This window comes from Condylura cristata, unplaced genomic scaffold (assembly GCF_000260355.1).
Source record: "Condylura cristata isolate star-nosed mole 26May11 unplaced genomic scaffold, ConCri1.0 scaffold00007, whole genome shotgun sequence".
Lineage (NCBI taxonomy): Eukaryota > Metazoa > Chordata > Mammalia > Eulipotyphla > Talpidae > Condylura > Condylura cristata.
The window spans coordinates 55,188,612-55,210,031 of NW_004567108.1; the positions used below are offsets into that span (position 1 = coordinate 55,188,612).

At 38.7% G+C, this 21,420-nt stretch overlaps 1 protein-coding gene across 1 annotated transcript in view; it reads left to right on the top strand.

Annotated features, from left to right (window-relative positions):
• The first annotated feature begins 379 nt into the window (after window positions 1-379).
• PLCXD3 (phosphatidylinositol-specific phospholipase C, X domain containing 3) overlaps window positions 380-21,420 on the top strand; it is a 128,905-nt gene continuing 107,864 nt past the window's right edge. The window contains exon 1 of the mRNA XM_004678349.2: window positions 380-659. Within this exon, the coding sequence (XP_004678406.1) occupies window positions 557-659 (103 nt within the window). The 5' untranslated portion in view covers window positions 380-556. The remainder of the gene's footprint in view (window positions 660-21,420) is intronic.

Genomic DNA, 21,420 nt, shown 5'->3' on the forward strand with positions numbered 1-21,420 from the left:
AGCTTGCAAAGAGGAAAGCTCTTTGGTAAGAATGGAAAATCTGGAAGGCCAGGTTGAGTGTTCTCTCACTGGAAGGTGATAACTCCCAAAGTCTACTAAGCTTTTAGGTTCAACTGCAAGACTCTTTTATGTAAACAGGACCAGGAAGTCACATCAAAGACAGAGAAAGACCCTGGGCAAAGCAGACGGATGGATCAAGTTTTTTTTTTTTTTTTTTAAAGGAAGCCCAGGAAAGCTGCAGAATGGCGAGAAAAGGCAAAGACGCATAGGAAGGATGAGAGGGGAGGGGCAAGTGGGGAGGGAGGGGAGAGGAGGAGAAGGCTGAGCGCGGACGTCAGGAACAAAAGCTCCAGCGGAGTCTGGCGGAGGCACTAAGGGAGCATGGGGTGTTTTGAATAATTATTAAAATTAGCATGTGTCTGCGCCATCCTGTGGGTGTGGCGCAGAGCGGAGTGTAAACTCTAGCGGGGCTGGAGCAAACATTGGATTAGCGGCAGCAGCCAGCCAGCCTGCTCTAGGAGTGCCGGGACCAGCGCGCGCCTCGGCGACCGGCACGATGGCCTCGTCTCAGGGGAAGAACGAGCTAAAATTCGCCGATTGGATGGCAACTCTGCCAGAGAGCATCCACAGCATCCCCCTCACCAATTTAGCCATCCCAGGTAGGCGCGCAAAGGCTGCCGACGGGGCGCTCGGCGCCTGCTCCACCTACCCCGCCCTGCTTAATTTGCCACTGAGTGGTAACTTGCCACTGTGCCCGCGGGAGGGAAACTCATCTCCAGGGGTGGGTCGCAGGTCAGGGGGGCGCGCCCCGAGCCTCCGGCCTCCGGGCGTTTTCCAAACCGCTGGGGACCATGGCGCGGGAGTCAAGGTGACTGCCTTCCCGCTGGTCTGTGGAAGCAGGCTGTGCTGAGGGAACTGGGGCAGAGCGAAGGCTCGGCTCTCCGTCAGTGCCTCCTGGCCCCCTCCCACGATTTCCCCTGCAGACTTGGGGCGTGGGGGCGATAGCTGGGTCTGTGGGGTGGGGGGCAGCGCGCGGCGAGCACCAGCTGTGCCCTCAGGGTTGGGCTCGCGGACTTCCGACTCAATCTCTGTCACAGAACCGAGCGGCACAGAATCGAGTGGATTTACTAGCTCTTGAATTGAATCTACCCGAGTCATTAATATTCGCCCCCAGTCTCCTTAGACGAGACAAAGCACTTCCCCAAGAGTGATGAAAGTTGAGGCGCCGGCGGCGGCGTGATCACTGCCCTTGACTAGGAGCGGAGGAGGCGAGGGGCGGGGGGCGCCTTTCCTGGTGCCTGGACTCCGCGGGCCTGGTCTGGGGCGCCGGCTCTGGAGTCGGGTCAAGTGCTGCGAGCGCCGAGAGCGCCTTGGTCAGGAGAGCAAGCCGGTCCGACAGAGTGTTTGTGGCTCGGGACTGATTTCCCTGGCCGGGAAACCTGCCTGGGCTGAGGCGCAGGGGTGGGATTAACCCGCCGAGCACCGCTGGAGAAAGGTGACTGCGCTGTGTCCAGACTGCATAGGAGGCTGCTAGGAGGGGTAAAGCGAGGTAGAGCCTGGAGGGATCCAGAGGCTTCGGCTCAGTGCGCGCGACTTGAACCAGAGCAATGGGCAGGTCTTTGGAGCGCGAGCGCGCTGCAGTCCGAAGCTCAGGTGTGCGGGAGGGAGACTCATTTCAGGACAGTTTCCCCGGGTCACGGCTGGGGGACGCGACCATACTACCACACCAAGGTGACTTTTCACTTGGGCTGGGAGAGCAGGTCCGGCTCGAGGGCGGATTACCGACTGGTATTCTGACCCCCGTTGAGAGCTGACGTGGATTTTCAGGTTCTACTTGGTGGTCCACCTTCTCTTGATCTGCCCTGTCCTGCGCCCCCTCGCAGCCATTGGGGAAAAACATAATACTGAAGTAATGGGCCCGGGACAGGAGGAGAGGAAAAGAAGGGTTTCTTGAAAATCCCAAGAGCTGTAACCTGCAACGGTAGAGGTGATCCGTAATTCAAGTCAGGGACTATTAGGCAAGTGAAAGGCGACCATGACAATCACAGTCTACCATGAGCGCCTACCTCAGGAAGGAAAGGTTTGTCTCCTTTTACCCTTCTTCAGGAGATAGCTTCCCAAGAGCCCAGGTATCTCCAAGGAAAAGAACAGCCCAGCTTCTCCAGTCTGCAGACAATCTGGGTGAGCACGGGGATTGCTCTTTTTTGGAAACAGTAGAAAGTACACAACTTTGCTGGCAAAATTCCACCATCACAATTACAGGCATTCCTAGCCTCTTTTCTTCCCTCCTTTTCTTTTTTTAATTGTTAGAAAGTAATTTCCACATGTTCTCACCCGACTCTCACCTGAGCATTTTTCCAGGCATACAAGGAAAAAAGATTAAGGTCTCTAATAAGCCACTTACCAGAGATAAAGTTCACATTGGTAGTCCTGAGAGACAGCATGATACCATGTCTGAATGCGTCTTATTTTTCTGAAATTCACCACTTTTTCAAAGACTTGGTGTGTACAGGAGATCACATAATCTTTTCCCAAATCATGTGAAGACGGCAGTGCTGGTGCTGCTACCTCTATTACATAGATACCAACATTGAAGCTCTGTGAAGGTAATCCTGTGATGAATTGTCAACCCAGTGATTCAATAGAGTCTTAGGAAGATCTAGGAATTTTGGAAGGAGATAATTTGGGGTTGTATCTAGATGATTCAGCAGCAACAAGTGGCAAAAAAAAAAAAAGTTCTTTGCAGGAACCAGACAACTTTCCTCATTTCCCAATGGGATAAAGTAAAAAACAACTGAGTTCAGAAATTTGCTATTTTGGTGGCATGAAATAAGTGAGAAATTTCCATTGCATCCTCAGCCCCTTTACTATCATACTTGCAGGATTCCTTGCAGGCCTCCCATTGTTTTCATGAACATTTGTCAGGGAAATATTTTTTTTAAGTTTTATTTTTATTTATGCATTCAAGAGCTGGGGTGTAGGCCAGAGGTGGGAGTGAGGGTGGTGTGGGTTGTGAGAGGCTTCATTAGAGACAGAGTGAGGGGCAGAATAGGCAGAGCCACTGAAGTACCTTGCTGAGGGGAGCAGTGAGCGAGACAGGAGAGGTCTGCTGTGCCATATTGGTCAGCTCCCTGGCCAGGGATCAAGCTCAGGCCACTCATGCCCCATTGGCTGATGATATCTTGATAGTTCCGACACTTAACCCCTTTGCCACCAGGGAGGCCCCACAAAAAAATTTTTATTTCCCCCATAATTCTGTGAAGTAAGTTTGAGGTATATAAATAGTGTTAGGGAACACACACACACACACACACACACACACACACAAATTTAAAATGAGTTTGGTACCTTTCTGGATTACTCAACTGTGAGAATTACTGGAGGGAGAAAAAAAGACATTCAAACTTCGATAGAGAAGTCTAATTGGAGACTATTAAACACTAATGGAATAATTGCCTTAAAATCATGCTAATAGCTTCCTGGCTGCTACATGTTTACTTGGCCAGTTGCTACAGCTTGAATTAAGTAATTATCTCCACCATTTAAAACCACTCCTGATGCACCACACAAGTGTTTCTGTGGAAGGAAACTGCTGCTCTGTCATCCTCAAAGCTTCAGGTTTTCTTAGGTGAAGCAACTGGAGAGTGAAGATTGCCTGATTAGGAGGCTTCCCCTCAGGGCAGCTGACCCAGATTACTCAGGGCTGATGCACAGAACAACTTGCGGGTGTGATATTCCCTGCTGTGTGTTCAGTTCTGGCATGGCAACATTTTTCACTTGTAGGCTTCTTGAGTGCTTTCAGACCCAAATCTCTGAGTGATTGTTTTGTGTTTGTCACTTCCAAGTATTTGGTATTGACTAAAGACTAAGGAATAAAACTAGTAATTGGGATTAGTAGTTTTACTTTCAATTTAGTTGTCAAGGAATGATACTGTCAGATACAGGGACACAGAGGCACTTATCATTTCTGTCTCTGATGACAGCAAGACTGATTTTTATTCATATGTGTTTGTTTAATAACACCCCAGCATTTGGGATTATAAATGATCCGACCTCTCACAAATAAGTGAGAAAACATTTACAGGGATAGAAATAGGAGAATGAAGTATAACATGCTGGTGAAAGTGAGGCTGGTGAATTTCTAAATCTTGAAGCAGAGTTCTAATTTCATAATCCATGCTATCATCAATAGATTCCTTGTGGGAGCAAGCAAGTTATTGCTTGATCTAGGTAGGAGATTGGTGATTTGGGTCTATGGCAGGTTGTCTGTCTTTCTATATCACATCTAAAATATCAGGGAAGGCTTTTTATTGTATGTGCAGGGTCTGCTGTGCTCTTGCTGATGTGTGATGGAAGTCTTCCTCGTGTGGCAAACTGATCATGTGATAATGACAGGTTGGTCAAAATGTTTGGAACTGTACCCTCATTGAGAGTGTATTGCCTTAAATGGAAATTGCTGGTGATGCTTTAGAAATGCTTTAGAAATCAGTTCATTTCTTCTAGAAAATTCCAACATCAATAAAAAGAAATTTAGAAATTTTACTTAAGAAACTTAATATTTGTGTTCTTGTGTCTGCTTTTATTAGTTTTTAATTTTTTTGCTCTCACAGTGATCTTTTCTTTATTATTGCAGTTGTTCCTGGAACCAACTGTCTTCTTCCTTTTCCTTGTCATTTACTATTGCTGTTTGGATTGGGATGAGACAACAGGATAAATCTGGGACTGGATCTGATTATATGAACTTCTTTTAAAAGGCAGAATTTATTTTTATATCTTTTTATTTTCAGGATAGTAATATACAAGTTCAGATTTCTAAGCAAATCAAAGACCAATGCAGTTTTTTAGTTACCTGTCCAATTTTCAGTTTTGTTTTTGATTTTGCTAAAAAGGAAAAATTGAAGCTTAACTGGAACAGAATTTATCCTACTGTGACTTTTTCTTGATGAATTGAACTGAATGATCAAGTGACTCTAATGCCATTACACAGTTTAGAAAGTGTTTTCTTATACACACATGCTTTTTATATATTCTCTCAATAAAATTCTGAGGCTTTCCTAGTCATAGATGGCTCAGGGATGAGCAGTGGCAGCGTACATGGGAGGCTGGTTGAATTGCAACTTTTTAGACCCCAGCCTTAGACCTCTTAAGTTAAATTTCATTTTAACAAAATTCTGAAGTGACATATATTACAGTTGAAACACTGCCTTAGAGGACCCTTCATGGAAGTCTCAGAGCCACCTTTAAATACAGCTCTTTGAACAAACTCTTCCCATTGGACTGTGTAGTGTGGTACTTTCATGAGTGTTCAAATTTACAACCAGCTTTAGAACCATTGCCCCATATCTGAGTCAAAGTTAATGACCCAGATTGGGAACATTTCTGATATAGTTTGTCATGAACAGTACATGTTATTTAATTGCTACTTCAGTGTTCAAATTAAATCACTGTGATAAATGTAAAACATTTCCCCTATTTCCTTAAAGTTCTCCTGTTCAGTGAGATCAGTCATCGATAGCACTTAAAATCTGACCATCTTGTGATGTTAGTGGTCATTAATGACAATTTCCAAAGCATCTCTGACTTGGTTCTTTGTCCATTTGGTTTCATTCTTTGTTACATCAGAGGCCCAGCACTTTAATTATAATTATACATTGCAGAGTCATTCAACTATGTATAACTTAAATCTTTAGAACTCTACTTGAGCAATAGAGGCACTTTGAGTGCCAAATGTAGTGACAATGAGCATTAGAAAGCCATTTGAGAAAAGATAAGCAGTACGTTGATTATTGATAGAAAGGAAATGTTTGATCATATTTTCATTTGCAAGCCATATCTTATGTATTTGAAGGATGGTTTAATTCACTCTTTGAATTTTAGTTATTTGTTATAATCGTTGTTTGAAAATAGTCAAAGCCCCAAATCAAAAATGTAAACCCTTAAATTTGTGAAAAGTGTGTATGGATCATACACTTTAGTCATATGAAATTTCTCATATTCTTATTTAGTCATTATTTTCTCTTATTTTAGTTCTGAAACCCATCCATCAAAATAGGAAGAGCAAATCACATAGAGGAGAAATCAAATTGTTGAGTGTCTTCCATTAATAATGATATTGCAGCATATTCTCGAGGAAGACTAACAAAAGAAGACACAGAGACACAAAGGGTGGCTTCCTAAAATCTTGCCAGCTGAAAAATCGGAGTCAAGCTGTCAGTTTCAGCTTCTCCCAAGTACTGACTTAATGGACATAGAGATAGTTCTGGAAATCTCTGATCAAATTCTCAAATATAGTTTATGAGCCAGTTTGGAGGGTTGCCACATGGTATCAGCCACTTTTCTTCCTGTTTAGGGGAACTTGGTTCTCTAGTACTTTGACATATCGGGAACTATGCTTCTGCAGCACTTGTATACCCAAACCCTGCTGCCCATGCTCCCACCTGGGTCCTGCTATGTCTGTAGAAACCTAGTGACAAAGATGTTACTGTGTAGCAAGGGCTCTGGAGTCCACTGTGGCCAAAGGCTCCCAGAGCTGAGAGAGCTGCTGGTGCCAACTTCTACTATGGTTCTTCCTGAAGCCAGGGTGCAAATATTACAAGAATCTTTCAATCACTTTGCTTGGTAGGGAGCTCACACAAGAGTTCTTTGAATTTATATTGATTCTTTTGATGTTGTCCTAGGACTCATGTATGAGCTGATGAGGGCCGGGCAGAGGGTAACATATTTTATTCTGTACTCTGCCCAATCTCAATGTTAGCTCACTTTGTGTGTTTTGCATACATACAAGCATTGCCTATATCAACTTTTCAACTTCTATTCCAAGAAAGGTCTTGGTTTTCCATTTAAGTAAGTATTTAATGGGTGTTACCTAATTTCTCATTCCTTTTGCCAAATCCAGAGTAAGCCCACAACTGGGCTCCACATTGTTCCCACTGAGCATTCCTAGAACAATATAGTGGCTTTAAAAATCTGATATATTGTCCCTCCCTGGTGGTGCAGCAGATTAAAACACAGCACTAAGAAGATAAAGCCACTTCAGCATGAGTTCGATCCCCATCCAGGAGGTGACCACATGGCGCGGCAGACTTCACCTGACCCACCCGCTGCTCCCCTCAGCAGTGTACTTCGTCAGTTGGCCTGTTCTTCCCCCCTTCTGTCTCTGGTGAATCTTCCCACCACCCCTGCACCTCTGGCCTGTAACTCAGTTCTGTATACATAAATAAAGAAATCTTTTAAAACAAATCTGATATATTAAACAGCAGTCTCTAACAGCTCTGCTGTATTGTCACACTCATTAAAAAATATATATATATATGTATATGCTGAGCCTCCAAAAAAAGTTTAAATCTGACACACATGCACATATATACACATTTTAATTATTGTTAAAGGCATCAATTCGGTTAATCTGGAAACTTCACCTGTTGCCATCACTGAGGCTGCCTCTTACCCATAGCATTAGTTTTTGGAAGCCAGAGGACATTTCCCCTAGATGGACATACAAAGAATTCTAGAAATAATCATGAAATTTTATATCCTCAACAAGTTTTTATATTTTCTTCTCTTTCTGGCCCTGGGTAGGATCAGTCACAGAAAATTGGGGACTACAAATACAGGTAAACCACAGATTTTAAAAGGCAGAAAAAGTGAGAAAAAAATGCACCATGGTTCAGCTGGGACTCTGCCACCAGAAGCTTTCTACAACACCATATGCTTTTATTATGCTCTATTAAGAGAGGAAGATAGCTTAGGAAGAGGGGCAGGAGGAGATGGTTAAATGTTCTTGAGAAGCAGCCAGGATTAGTCACCTCCGGAGTTCAGGTACTGAAACAGATGGCCCATTGATTTGTTAGATGTGCTCTTGTTATGTTCCTGTATTTCATTACAGATCCTGGGAGCAGACAATTCTCACACTACTCTGTCTTAAATGCCAGCTAGCATTATGCTTGACATAGAAGAATTCTTCCTGTAAATTAACTTTTATGAGGCAGCCATGTTTATTTTCAGTCAGTATTGTAAATCATGGTGTCTTGATTGACCTGGAGGATTTTTATTTCATGAAGCAATGTGGACCATGATGAAGACCCCTACTGACTTGGGTGATGAAAAGTAAGATGTACTTCAAAGGAGTCCTGCTGGATAAATGGGAATTTATTTCAATGTTTTCTCATGCATGTATCCCCTTATAGTCCTGTGGTGGGGAGAGAGGAAGAAGGGAAGGAGGATCCTTCTTCAGCACACTGGTTCGGAACATACTCCTGCTGTGACCAACTCTGGACTTTTCTAAGGAAAAAGGTGGTCAGAGGGATGTAAAGATTCAGCTTTGAATTTTGCTAGAAACAAAGGATATAGAGCTGTAAGGTTTTGTTTAGTCTTCATCACTCTCTCATGTCCTTGTTTTTCTTTGTATCAGCTCAAATTCCTTGCTCTAGCATTAGATACCCACTTCTGGAATATGTCCTTAATTCTCTCGTCTTACTGTTTCTTCTTATGATTTTTACCCTGGGAAAACTCCCAGACAGATAAATCCCATTTTCCACTTGTTCCTACCCCAGGAAACTTCAGAGGCTCAAACATTGCTGGAGAAAAATTACACAGCTCAGATGCTTGCATTCACTAGAAGGTTTTGACCACGAATCTAGTTGGGCCTTCAGTAATTGCCGGACTGTTTTAGTACATGTCCCTAGTGAATTCATTTTCCTTTTCATTGGGATGATAATTTCATAGCTCTTTTTCATACTGAAATCAACACTTCTTTCCTACCTTGCTCCAAATTGATGATTTTATTACATTAAAAGAAAAGATGAAAACAGACAGGAAGTTCTTCGGTTGACCACCATTAATCCAGCAGCTCACCTACATCCATTTCTGAATATTCTGATTTTATTTTGGTAAAAGGAAAACATGGTCCTTATCCTACCTCCATACAGCTTCTACATGTGTGATCTGGATCCCACCTACTCATATCTCTTCCAAGTTTGCTTCTGAATTTATACCTCTCTCTCCTCATCAGCATTTTTCTCTGTCTCTGTCAAATCATTCCAGTCAGCACACAGATATTAAAGTTACCCCTTTAAAAAAAAGTTCTTTTTCACACAATGCTTACTTCTCTCTCTTTTGCACCATTTCTCTGATATTTGTAAATATATCTACTCTTTGTCTTCAAGTTATTTCCTTTTTTCTCACACGCCTTTACTAGTCTTATTATTTCCCTATCGCTGCAGTAAACATTTTAATTAAGGTTGCCAATGATGTTATTTTACCAAAGCTAGGAGTGATTAATTCCCTATCATCTTAGTTGATCTTTCAGCATCATTTGTGGTGGATGGCCCAAACCATTCTGCTGTCTGTTTCGATAATTTTGACCACTTTAGATACCGTGTATAAATGGAATCATGTAGTATTTTGTCTTTCTATGATAGGCTTATTTCAATTAATATACTGTCCTCAGGAGTCATTCACACTATAGTATGAGTCAGGATTGCCTTTTTTTCCAGTATTGAAAAATAGTCTATTGTTGTGTATATGCCACTTTTGCTTATCCACACATCTTTTATTTTTTTAACCACTCATCTTGGATCTTAAGGTGGTTTCTGTATCTTGGCTATTGTAAAAAAAGATAGTAACATTTGTTTGAGATCCTAGTTTCAAATATCTTGGAAAAATATGGAGAAGTTGTTAAGGGGAAAGAATATCCTAAAGGAACTTTGCAGAATTTTGTGGACTCCAGCCCTTACTCCAGTGCAATACCACAACTCCTAGCAATACCAAGGAGAGAACTGTGAGGACCCAAGGGTGGAGCTAAGCAGGCATTCTGGGACTTTCGGAGAAATATAAGGGAGCGATGTGAGATGTGCTCTCTCTCTGGACCGCATGACTCTGGACCATGTGGCTCTCTGGACTGCGGGACATTCATTCTCTGGACTGAGTGACTGGTGGCTGGTCCTTTGGCTCTTGATGAGCTTTCAGTGTTATTGGAGTTCCAAGGCAGAAGAGCTGGTAGGATGTTCTAGTTAATTTGGTATCTCTCTCTCTTTCCCTGGATTGTACCATTTCCTTTCCCTTTTGTAAATAAGCCCATTATTGACCCTTTTGTATGTTGCCTGCAGTGCAGTTGAATTTTAAGCATGGATGAGGACACACAGACAGGCAACCCAGTTCACATTTGGTTGTCCTGTAACAAAATGAGATTGCTAGATCATGTGGTCATTATATTTAAAATTATTTTGAGGAACCACCATGTTGTTTTCAGTAGCAGCTGCAGAATTTTACATTTCTACCAACAGTGAACCAGGTTCCAATTTCAATGACAAATGTTATTTTCTGGGCTTTTGGTTTTGTTTTATTTTTTGCTAGTGACCATCCGAGTACATATGGAGTGATATCGCGTTGTGGTTTTGATTTTAATTTTTCTGATAACTAGTGATATTTATCATCTTTTCATATACCTGTGTACTATTTGTATGTCTTCTTTGGGAACCTATTTATTCAAGTCTTTTGCCCTTTTTTTCCCAAATTATTTTTTGTTTGGCTAACATTGGCTTGTAACACTATGCATAGGATTCAGTGGTACAGGTTCACGCCTCCTTAGATATATGTTACCACATCACATCTACACTAGCTCCCATAATACTCCACCACGGTCCATTTTTACTTGATTAGTTGGATTTCAGCTACTGGATTAACAGAGCTCATTCTCTATTTTGGAAATTAATTTTTTTTTAACAATATGTGGTTTGTAAACACATTCTCTGTTTTTCACTGTATCAACTTTTTTTATTATGCAGAAATTTTAGTTTGATGTAGTTCTACTTGTTTGTTTTTATTGTTGTTGTCTGTGTATTTGGTGATTTGTCCAGGAAATAATTGCCAAAACCAATGTCCAGATTTTTCCTCCTATGTTTTCTTCTGGGAATTTTATAGTTTCCTATCTTACATTTTTTTGTATGTGTATGGTGTAATATAAGGGTCTAATTCTTGCATTTAGAGACTTAGTTTTTCAAGCACATCATTGAAGAGACTATCCTTTCATCATTATATGTTCTTGGCACCCTGTGGAAGGTCAGTTGGCTCTGTCTACGTTTGGCTTTATTTCTGGGCTGTCCATTCTGTTATTGTAACAGGGTGGTCCCCAGGAAAAGGGGAAATTCCAGGTTCCCTGCGCTACCCAGAAGGAGGGTTGAGCTGAACAAAGAAAAGAAGAGCTTAGAAGGAATCTGAGAGGAAGGAAGCAGGATGGAGAGCCAGGAGACCTGAGGAAGCCTCATGGAGCAAAGGGAGACATGTGAAGAAACCATGTTTATTTCTTGGCCCTGGACTGGTTGAAAGTGATGGGGGTGAGACATCTGTGAGGAGGTTCACTATGGCAGTGTTTATATTGATTTGATTTTGCTTTTTTCCTCCCAGGATTGTCTGGCCATTTCTGACCCTCTTCTATAGGTCCCAGCCAGAAGGTGCTTTAGGCTTGTGACAGGCTTTCAGGCCTTGCTTTGTACCAGTCCCTTTTGGGTTGACTTTTGCCCAAGAAGGGATGGGTAACTTCAGGTATTTGATTTAGAAATTATATTCTTTGTCTTCTGTGTTGTATTAAAGTTCCTTTTTATTAAAGTCTTATATGTTTTGTCTTAATGTGGCGGATGGCAGAACCTATTTAGAGTAGGCAGGTTTGGGGGTTCAGTGGTGCCCTTCTCTCTCCCTGCCCTAACATTTTGATTATTTTATGTCCTTTGTGAGTCCTCTGGAATCTAAGGTTGCTTTTTATTTCTATGTACTTTCCATTGGGATTTTGATAGGTATAGAGAGGTTACTTGGGATAGTTTGGGTATTTTAACAATAGCAAGCCTTCCATCTATCAAAATGCAATGTCTTGCTATTTATTTAAAACTTTTAAAATTTCTTTCACAAATGTTTTGCAGTTTCTGAATATATCTTTTACCTCCTTAGTGATTTCTAAGTATTTTAATTTTGGGTGCTGTTACATATGGTATTATTTTCTTAATTTTATTTTGGATGTTTATTTTTGATGAATGGAAATAAAACTTTTGATATATTGATTATTAGATTTTGCAACTTAAACTGAATGTGCCAATTCTAACTGTGTACATGTTTATAGAATCTTTAGGATTTGCTACATATAAAATCAGGCATTTTCAGATTAGCCTTTTTTTTCTCTATTTTGATATCTTTTCTTTTTCTTGCTTAATTCTCTGTTTAGACTTCCAGTACTGTGTTGTAAGGAAATGGTAAGAATGGACATACTTCTTTGGCTTCTGATCTTAGAGGATAAAACTGTTGCCTTTGATTTTGATGTTAGCTGTCACCTACATTTCATATATGAACTTTTTACATTAAGGTAATATACTTCTACTCCTAGTTTTGAATGTTATCATCTTGTAAGTGTGTAAAATTTTGTCAAAAGCTTTTTCAACATCTATTAAGATGATTTGTGGGTTTTATCCTTCATTCTGTTAAAATGATGCATCAGTTTGATTGATTTTTGTAGGTTGAACTATTCTTGAACTTAACCAGAGCGTATGAACTTTTTATTGTGCTATATATTAGTAAATTAGGTTTGCTAGCTTTTTATTGTAATATTGTTGTCTAGTTTTGGAATCAGAGTAATAGTGACCTCACAAAATGAGTTTGGAAATACACCCTTCTCTTTAATTTTTTTGGAAAAATATGAGAAAGATTGGCACTTATGCTTTAAATGTTTGATGGAATTTGGCAGTGAAGCCATCTGGTCCTGGGATTTTCTTTGTTCAGAGGTTTTTGATTATTGATTCAACTTTCCTATTAGTTAAGATACGTTCCAATTTTCTCTGTCTTTATGATTCATTCTTGGTAGCTTTTACATTTTTAGTAATTTATCAGTTTTCCTACATTGTTCAGTGGGTTGGAATATGTGTTCTTGGACAAGGTTAAATCCTTTTTTATTATTATGACTTCAGGGCAGGAACTTGTCTGAGCTTTTCTGGTGCTATGTTTGACCTAGAGTCAATGTGCAATTACTATTTGTTGACTATCAGATGCAAAGTCAGCATAAAAGGACTCTGGTCCTGTACAAAGTCTTCTGTTCTGTTGGTTTGAGAATAGGCAACCCAGAGAAAGTATCTAAAACACAAGTCAGCTCTATTATTCAAATTCTTTAACATATCCTGATGAAGCAGGTTAATTTCAGCAATGTGATGATCTTGATGAATGTTAATAAGGAATATATTGGGACATGACTGCCAAATAAAGTAAAATAAACATTTCAACAATTATGCTGCTACATAGTCAGCCATAGTCATTTCTATGTTCATATGCTTAATGATTATTGCCCATCAAATGACTTGAAGAAATAGCTAATTGGACTGGGCCTTTAGGGAAAAAAATTCTACGCTATGTTTAATACCACTTTGGTTTTTAAGTTTTCTATTCTAATTATCTATAAGTTGGCTATTCAAGTATGATCCTGTGTCATAACTTATTTAACCCAACTATAGTAATAAAGTTCATCTCACAATTATTTCAATGATACTTTTATTAGCATCTATAAATGGCATATGGGAAGTCCCTTTGAAATATGACAAAAGCACATACAATAATTACAAATCAGAGAAGGAAAACCCATCTAAGAAACCAATATAGTAGATTTAAAATGCACTTACAAAAGGTGTAAAGCTTACATTTTAATTGTGGAAATGTGTCAATATGGCTGAAATCAGGAAGGAACCGAAACTGAAATAATGAAGACTACAGGTCTCTCTGCTATGCTGGGAGCTAGAAGTAGTGCAAGGAAGACAGTGTGAAATTAATAGATGACACAAAGAAATAGGCATGACCTAATTGTGGCAGAGGAGGCATAATAAAAATGCAGATTATGATTTCAAATGTCTGTTAATGGGAAATCTGCTTCTAGAAGTACAGGGAAATTTCAGCTAGGTTGAACTTCCTTGCATGAAATTTTCTAGCTAAGTCTGAACTTTGGACATCCCCTGAGATGACTAGACTTTCTAAAATAAAATTCTGCAGGTCCAGGCCATCTTCAAACTCTAGGATGAGAGAATACTGTGTGATTCTTCCCACCTCTTCCTAAAATACTTGAACTTGACCGAGCTCTCTGTGATTTGTAAGAAAACTACCAGTTTTTACAAGGCTGAATGACAAATTAGGTTAACAGGATCTTAATTTTAAAATGTTTTGTAGACTTGAAGATTATAGGAGCTATTCTGATGAGTTTCACAAGAGTGAAATTTTAAAAAATTGAAATATAAAATATGTAAGAACAGGTCAACAGATAACTAACTGACTTAACTGTGGTTCAGGACAAATGACCTAGGGCAAAGAGCCAGCTGGAAGCTACTTATATTTCAGTCATGTGACATGGCAGCAGTTAAGTGTATGAGAACTTGGGCTACACCACCAGACATGCTACAGGGCCTCAAATAATGTCATTTCCTCATAACATTGATGAGAGAGAAAGAAAATTCCTAGCCAAAGCCATTGTCTCTACCAGAGTTTCTCCTGCATCCCAAAGATATACATGCTATGTTCACTGGTATATCTACATTGTCCCAACCTTCGTGAATCCAGTGGGTGTGTGAGGCTCCTGTGATGGGAGAGGTCCTTGTCCAGGGGTGGGTGGGTCCTGCCTAGTGCCCTGAACTGCCAGGATAGGTGCTGGCCTCCTGCAACCCTGAATTGGAGTAAGAAGGTTGGGAAATGAATTGATGAGTACAAATGATTGCTGCTTAATATTCAAAGCCCTTTTTTTTTTTTAAATTTGGAAATCTGGTGATTTTGTGTATGTTTGTTGACCAAAATATGCTATTGGAACTTAACTCTTGCTCCTATTAGTTAGTGTAAGGTAAGTTGGTTTTATTATACATCCTTTAACTTTATTTTTTCATTTATTACATCCTTTAACTTTAAAGTCGTAAGTTTCCAAGAATCTCTTCATTAGTGGGGACACACTATAGCTCACGTAGCAAGGAACAGACAAACTCTTGATACTGTATTAGGCTGAAACAAAGTCTGCAACATGGGACTGAATTATTTCCCCAGGACTTTGGGAAACTGTGGGGGTGGGGGGGAGCAAGGGATTGGGGATTGTGGGGAGGATACCCAGTCCATTCACTCTGAAGTTTCTGGAAGCCAAGTCATATAGGAATATAGTACTTCTTTCAGCCAGAATAAGGAGGGTCTCTAGAGTTTTAAAGTAAAGCCACTGAAAAATAGAACTTAAAGGGAGGAAGGTTTGGCAAAATTGAAAGCAAAGGAAGAAACTTTTATCAGTGTGGTTTTCAATTGCTGAACTCCTCTTCCTTAATAGAAGTGTGTAGAGACTTGATGGCTATCTTCCAAACCTCTGCATTGACACACTGTTTGAGCCCGATGACCTCAGATACCTTTTTTGGTCTAAAGAGACAGTGTGATTTTGGAGTATATTACTTTCACTCTTTGAATATAAGTTTCTTTCATGAAAGTGGTAGTAGGAAGAGTACCCATATTCTTATGGCTGTTGTGTGGATTAAATGGAATAACTGGTGTGAAGTGTTTCACATGGTGCCTGACAAATGGTAAGCTTGAAATTAATGGATTATGAGTTATATAAAATTATCTAGTGAGTTCTTGGCAGATTGAATAAACTAAATCTTTTCCCCATTGATCACTCTATCTTATCTGTACTCCATCTGTAGTATGATTTTGGCCTTGGACCTTCATTTTTCATAAGATTTTATTTATTGCTTGGTTGCCTATAAGGATTCAGCATTATCTTCTAACAGGTGGTTTATGAACTAGAAATTGAATACAGCAGGGCCAAAATCCATTTTTATTTAGAGCCTGAATATTATCTTTAATGCTGTTAGGTTAATAACCATATTTGGGTATATCAGCAGAAGTAACTTATTTTTTTCTTGTGCCAATGTATTATTGAATCTGACCTCCTAGAACAGAAGATAAGCAGATTCCTGGCTACTATCATTCTATTGCCCTTACACAGATTGGGGACCACTGAGCTTTCCCTGAGATCATGATGCCAGAATAAACCAAAGGGTTTGACTTAGAGTGAAATTCTAGAAAGAAAAAACAACATCCATAAGTTTAAAATTTTTTGAAGAATGTGTTCCTCCTTAAATCCATTTGTTACACATTTCATTATGTTCATGGACAATTTATCTGAAGTCATTTAAACATTTTACTGAGGTACATTATAGTATTTGGGAACAGTATTTGCCTATAAATGCTGATGAAATGAAAGAATGAATAAAAGAAAAAAAATTGAACGTAAATCCTAGAAACATAGTATAAACATGTTGCCAAAGTTCTCAAAAATATAGGTTTATAAATAGAATTGGAAATGAAAAAGTGAGATTACAACAGGTATTAAGGGAACACAAACTATCCTAAGAACCTCTAACAAATGTCTCTATGCAAACAAACTGGACATCCTAGAAGTGGATAAATTTTTAGATTTATACTATCTTCCAAGACTGAATGAACCAGGATGAAATAGACAAGTTAATCTGTCTAGGCACAAGCACAGAAATTTTGGGCACAATGCTTGCAGTCATTGCTTGCGTAGTTTGGACATTAACTAGCCAATTAAATGGTGAAAGTTCACTCTTCATCTTAGATAATCCCAAATATCCAGATGAAGACTTGACCTTTTCATCTTTTGCAAGGCTATTTTTGTGGGTTCCATCCCAGATCTTTATATTATAGTAAAAAAAGGGAGCAAGGCAATAACAGAGGTGCTTATTCCCTGAAACATCCCTTTCTTCTTTAACCTTGCCCGCCACACAACCTCGGCTTCTTTAACAGTCTCTTCCACACCAGGAATAATTGTTTGCAACTATATTTAATTCTTTATCTACCTAAGTCCTTAACTTCTGACCCTGACCAGGATAAGAATGAAAGAAAACATCTCTTCTTTTGCCTAGCCCTTTTAGAAGTTGTAGAAGTGCTTGGAGAACACTTGCTGAGTTTTAGGGTCACCCTACATTCTAGAAGCCTGAGGAAGTTATTTCAGAGGTGATGGAAAGGCATTTGTTTGCATACACCATACATGTGACTCCAGTTTTTCCTATTCTAGGGAGTTCTCAGCATATCAAAGTACAGTTCTGAGGGATCAGGCTTAAGTATTATAGCACTGTGCTCATAGGAAGAGATCATAGTAATAGAAAATATGAAATTATTTATCAAGGACATGCCTTTTAAGAATAATATATACTAATTCCAGTCTTGTATAGTCAATATTCCCATTTTACAGATGTGCAAATTAAGAGATTATATTTGGGCTCACAAAGGAATTAGGGGACAGATTTATTATGCTTCAAGTTCAAGGCTTTTTTATAAAATAACAGTTTATTTTTACATCATTTTGTACATTCCGCCCCCCCATCTCAATTGTAATCCCCGCAGGTTTCCCATCACCAAGTCACCCGTGTGCCATCACCATAATCCCGTGCACTTCCCTTCCAATTTTTTTTTAAAGATTTATTTATTTATGCATACAGAACTGGGGTACAGGCCAGAGATGCAGGGGTGGTGAGAGGTTTCACCACCTGGTTTGTGTACACGGGTCTCAGACAAACGGCGATTAGGAACTTCTTTCATAGTTAAGATTCAAGAGAGGATATGGAATGGTGGTTTTTATTTTTATTTTTTTTTTTTACCTTTCTATCCCGAAAGTTTTATTGGGGGAAAACTACAAAACACTTACAATACAATATTTACAGTCACAATTTGTAGTGAACTGATTCCCCAGAATATATAACAACTCAAGTTGATTTATCTTGTTACATTCAAAAACCTACTTCTGTCAAAGTAGTCCCGAGTATATACCACTTAGCGTTCCAACTGTACCTACGAACAAACTAAGCTACTTCTCACTCATCCAGCCCAGGAAGGCTTGGGGGCCATTTCTGACGTTCTACATGGGGAGAAAAAAGAAAAGGTACAATTTTTGGAATTTTGTAATTAAACAAAGCATATTCATGCACTACATACCATTTCAGCACTAAGTGGGGAGAAGAATAGGAAGAATAGGCTGATCAACGAAGTACACTGCTGAGGGGAGCAACGGGTGGGTCAGGTCAGAAGAGGTCTGCCGTGCCAAGTGGATCACCTCTGGGATGGGGATCAAACTCTTGCTGAAGTGGCTTTTGGTTCTTAGTGCTGTGCTTTAACCCTCTGAGCCACCAGGGAGGGCCACCAAGACTTTGTTTTTTGAATTACTGCTTACATCCTGAATAAAACTCCTCCTAGTTTGTAAGTATCAATCTTCTTTATTTTGCAGGAATCTCTTCATTGAGAATTGTAAATTATCTTTTTCCTATGCTCATGTTCTTATTTAAGTAGTTAGCGGCTTATTTATTTGAACCTATTTAGAAACAATCCGTATTCATTTATTTTAACCTACTTTTTCACCATGCTATCATTTTGAAAATATGATTTTTTGAAATTCTTAAACCAGTAAAGCAGTAACTCTAATGATACTTAAATGCACTGAATGAGACAAAGTTTACTTTAGAGCTTAAATCCCAAATTGTGGATTTTTTTCTTTGCACCCTACTCCTGGCCGCAAAATGCCATGATACCATTTTCTATAAGATGATAAAATAGCAAATGTTATAAATGAGAAAAATGTTCAGTGCAGCTACATCAGCTTCACAAATGCGTAAGTGGAATTTTTAATCTTGATGTTATATTCAAGAGATCATGGCTGTGGGATGAACCTCAGAGGGCCTCTCAGTGGGTGATGCGTTGGTCCTTGACCTTGGAAGATGGCATTTTGATTTTGATTGCCTTTTTATCGAGAGTTGAGAACCTTTCCCAGAATATTGGTTCCAGGGGACTTTTTCTTGGTTAATGTCTGGGCAAAAATCATTTTTATTCCTGCTGAAAGGAATCTTTTCACCAGAACTCAAAATAGAATGTGAAAAACTTTGGCTCCTGTCTTTCTAAAAATGATTTTATTTCATTTTGATATGTGCCAAGAATTATAACAAATGCATTTTTCCCAAACTTTAAGAAAATATTTTAATAGAAAATTTAATAAAAGAAATACATGTTACTAGATGTCATTTTCTTCATTTAAGAAAACAGAAAATAGACTCATTTTCAGTGATTACTTTCTACATTTTAGGTACTGTGTTACTTTGCCAAATAGTAGCTTATATTTATATATAAACAAACTTATGGTATTTTTTTTTTTACGATGGAGTTTAAAGTATGACATGATGGTGATTTTTCACTTATTCAAAAATATTTATTGATTACGTTCTACTGAGAATTATGCTAAGCACCAGGTTACAACAGTGAATAAATGAGACAAGTCCTTAGCTGAGCCAGCATGCACTATTGCATTTCAGATATCGACGAAACCCATAAGAGTAAAACATGTGACATGATTTAATCATGTAATCAGTTGCACATAAAACTGGTGTTCACATGAGACTTAAGTGAAGCTTTCCACTTTGGAAATCTTAAAAACATAGATGAATAAGATTACAACTGATAATATATTGCTTAATGTTTTTAAAGAATACAAATTTTCTGTAAGTGTTTGCATTTGACTCATATTTCCATTTTTTAATATTTATAAACAAGTATTTTATTTTTAATGATTTTATTGATCAAGCTTATGGTTTTATTTATTATTTAGAGATGTAGCATTGTATTATACCATTATATAAGGTGCATATACTACATACATATACATACAGGTTTGCCTCATGTCTACATTAAGTTCATTATTAAAAGTTCTTGATACCAAACAAACAAAAAACCAAAAAAAACAAAACCCAAAAGTTCTTGATACCTCTCTATAGCATTGTCTCTCTATAGCATTTTCCTAATTTATCCACTATCCTTCCCTTCTGGTAAGGATATATTCTGGTAAGACATGTATATTTTTTAGTTTTTGTGTTTGATTGTAGTAAAATATATACAAAATAAATTTTAGTATTTTAGCCTTCTGGTAGTGACTCATTGGCCTTATAGTCCAAAAGTTTATTTTTGCTTTATTTACTTTGCTGTTTGTTCTTTTCTTCATATACCACATTAGTGAAATCATTCAGTCTTTGTATTTCTCTCTCTGGCTTTTATCACTAAACCTAATTCACTTTAGGGGATTAATATTATTAACATTAATTATTCAACTATAGATCACAGAGATATTTGTTGTGTGTGCATTCTGAGCATGCATTCACTGGACCAGACATTTATGTTTTCAAGTTCTTGTGTTTGTAGTAAAATATATACAACATGAATTTTACTATTTTTAAAACGTATATATAGTTTAGTAGCATAAAGTACATTCACGTTCTTAGGTCTCCACTACCACCATTTATCCCAAGAATTATTTCATCTTGCTTAACTAAACTCTACCTATTAAACTTTAGCTCCTTTTCCTCCCCACCCCTCATACTACTCCTTGGCAATAACCATTCATCCTTATGTGTTGATGAAGTTGACTATGGACATAAAGTGGACTCATCTAGTACTTTCCTCCTTTGTTTGGCTTGTTTTGCTTAGCAAAGTCTCCACCTTGCAGCAAGTGTCAGAGTTTCCTGGTGAAAACATATAGCATTGTATGTATATGTCACATTTATTTATTTGAAAGATTTATTTATTTATGCATACAGAACTAGAGTACAGGCCAGAGGTGCAGGGGCATGAGAATATTCACTAGAGACAGAGTGGGAAGCAGAACAGGCAGATCAATGAAGTACATTGCTGAGGGGAGCAGTGGGTGGACCTGGAGAGGTCTGCCGTGCCATGTGGGTCACCTCTGGAATGGGTATTGAACTCATGCTGAAGTGGCTTTAGCTTTATAGCGCTGTGCTTTAACCCGCTGTGCCACCAGAGAGGGCCCATATCACATTTATTTTTATACATCCATTCACTAATATATACCTGTGTTGCTTCACTTATTGGTTATTGTAAATATGCTGCTATGAACGTGGTTGCACAAGTACCTGTTCAAGTCCCTGCTTTCACTTCTTCTGGGTTTATTCCCAGAAGTGGAATTACTAAATTATATGGAAACTGTAATTTTTTGAGGAATCTAATTCTTACAGTTTTGATCTCTTTTCTTTTGCTGCCATTTCGTTGCATTGTTTGTGTATCTTCCTTCAGAATCCCTACCATTCCCACCCAGTTACAGATCTTTATCCTTTGCTGTTTATTTTCTCTTATTGAAGAGGGGTTTAACAAATCTGATTTCAATTGTGCTTAGACCAGCAGTAAATCGGCTCTGAATGACATTTAATTAGTGTACAAATTTTATCACATCTATTTAAATTACTGGAAGTTTATTGTTTTATATATATATATATTGGAAATCTTAAAAACATAGATGAATAAGATTACAACTGATAATATATTGCTTAATGTTTTTAAAGAATACAAATTTTCTGTAAGTGTTTGCAT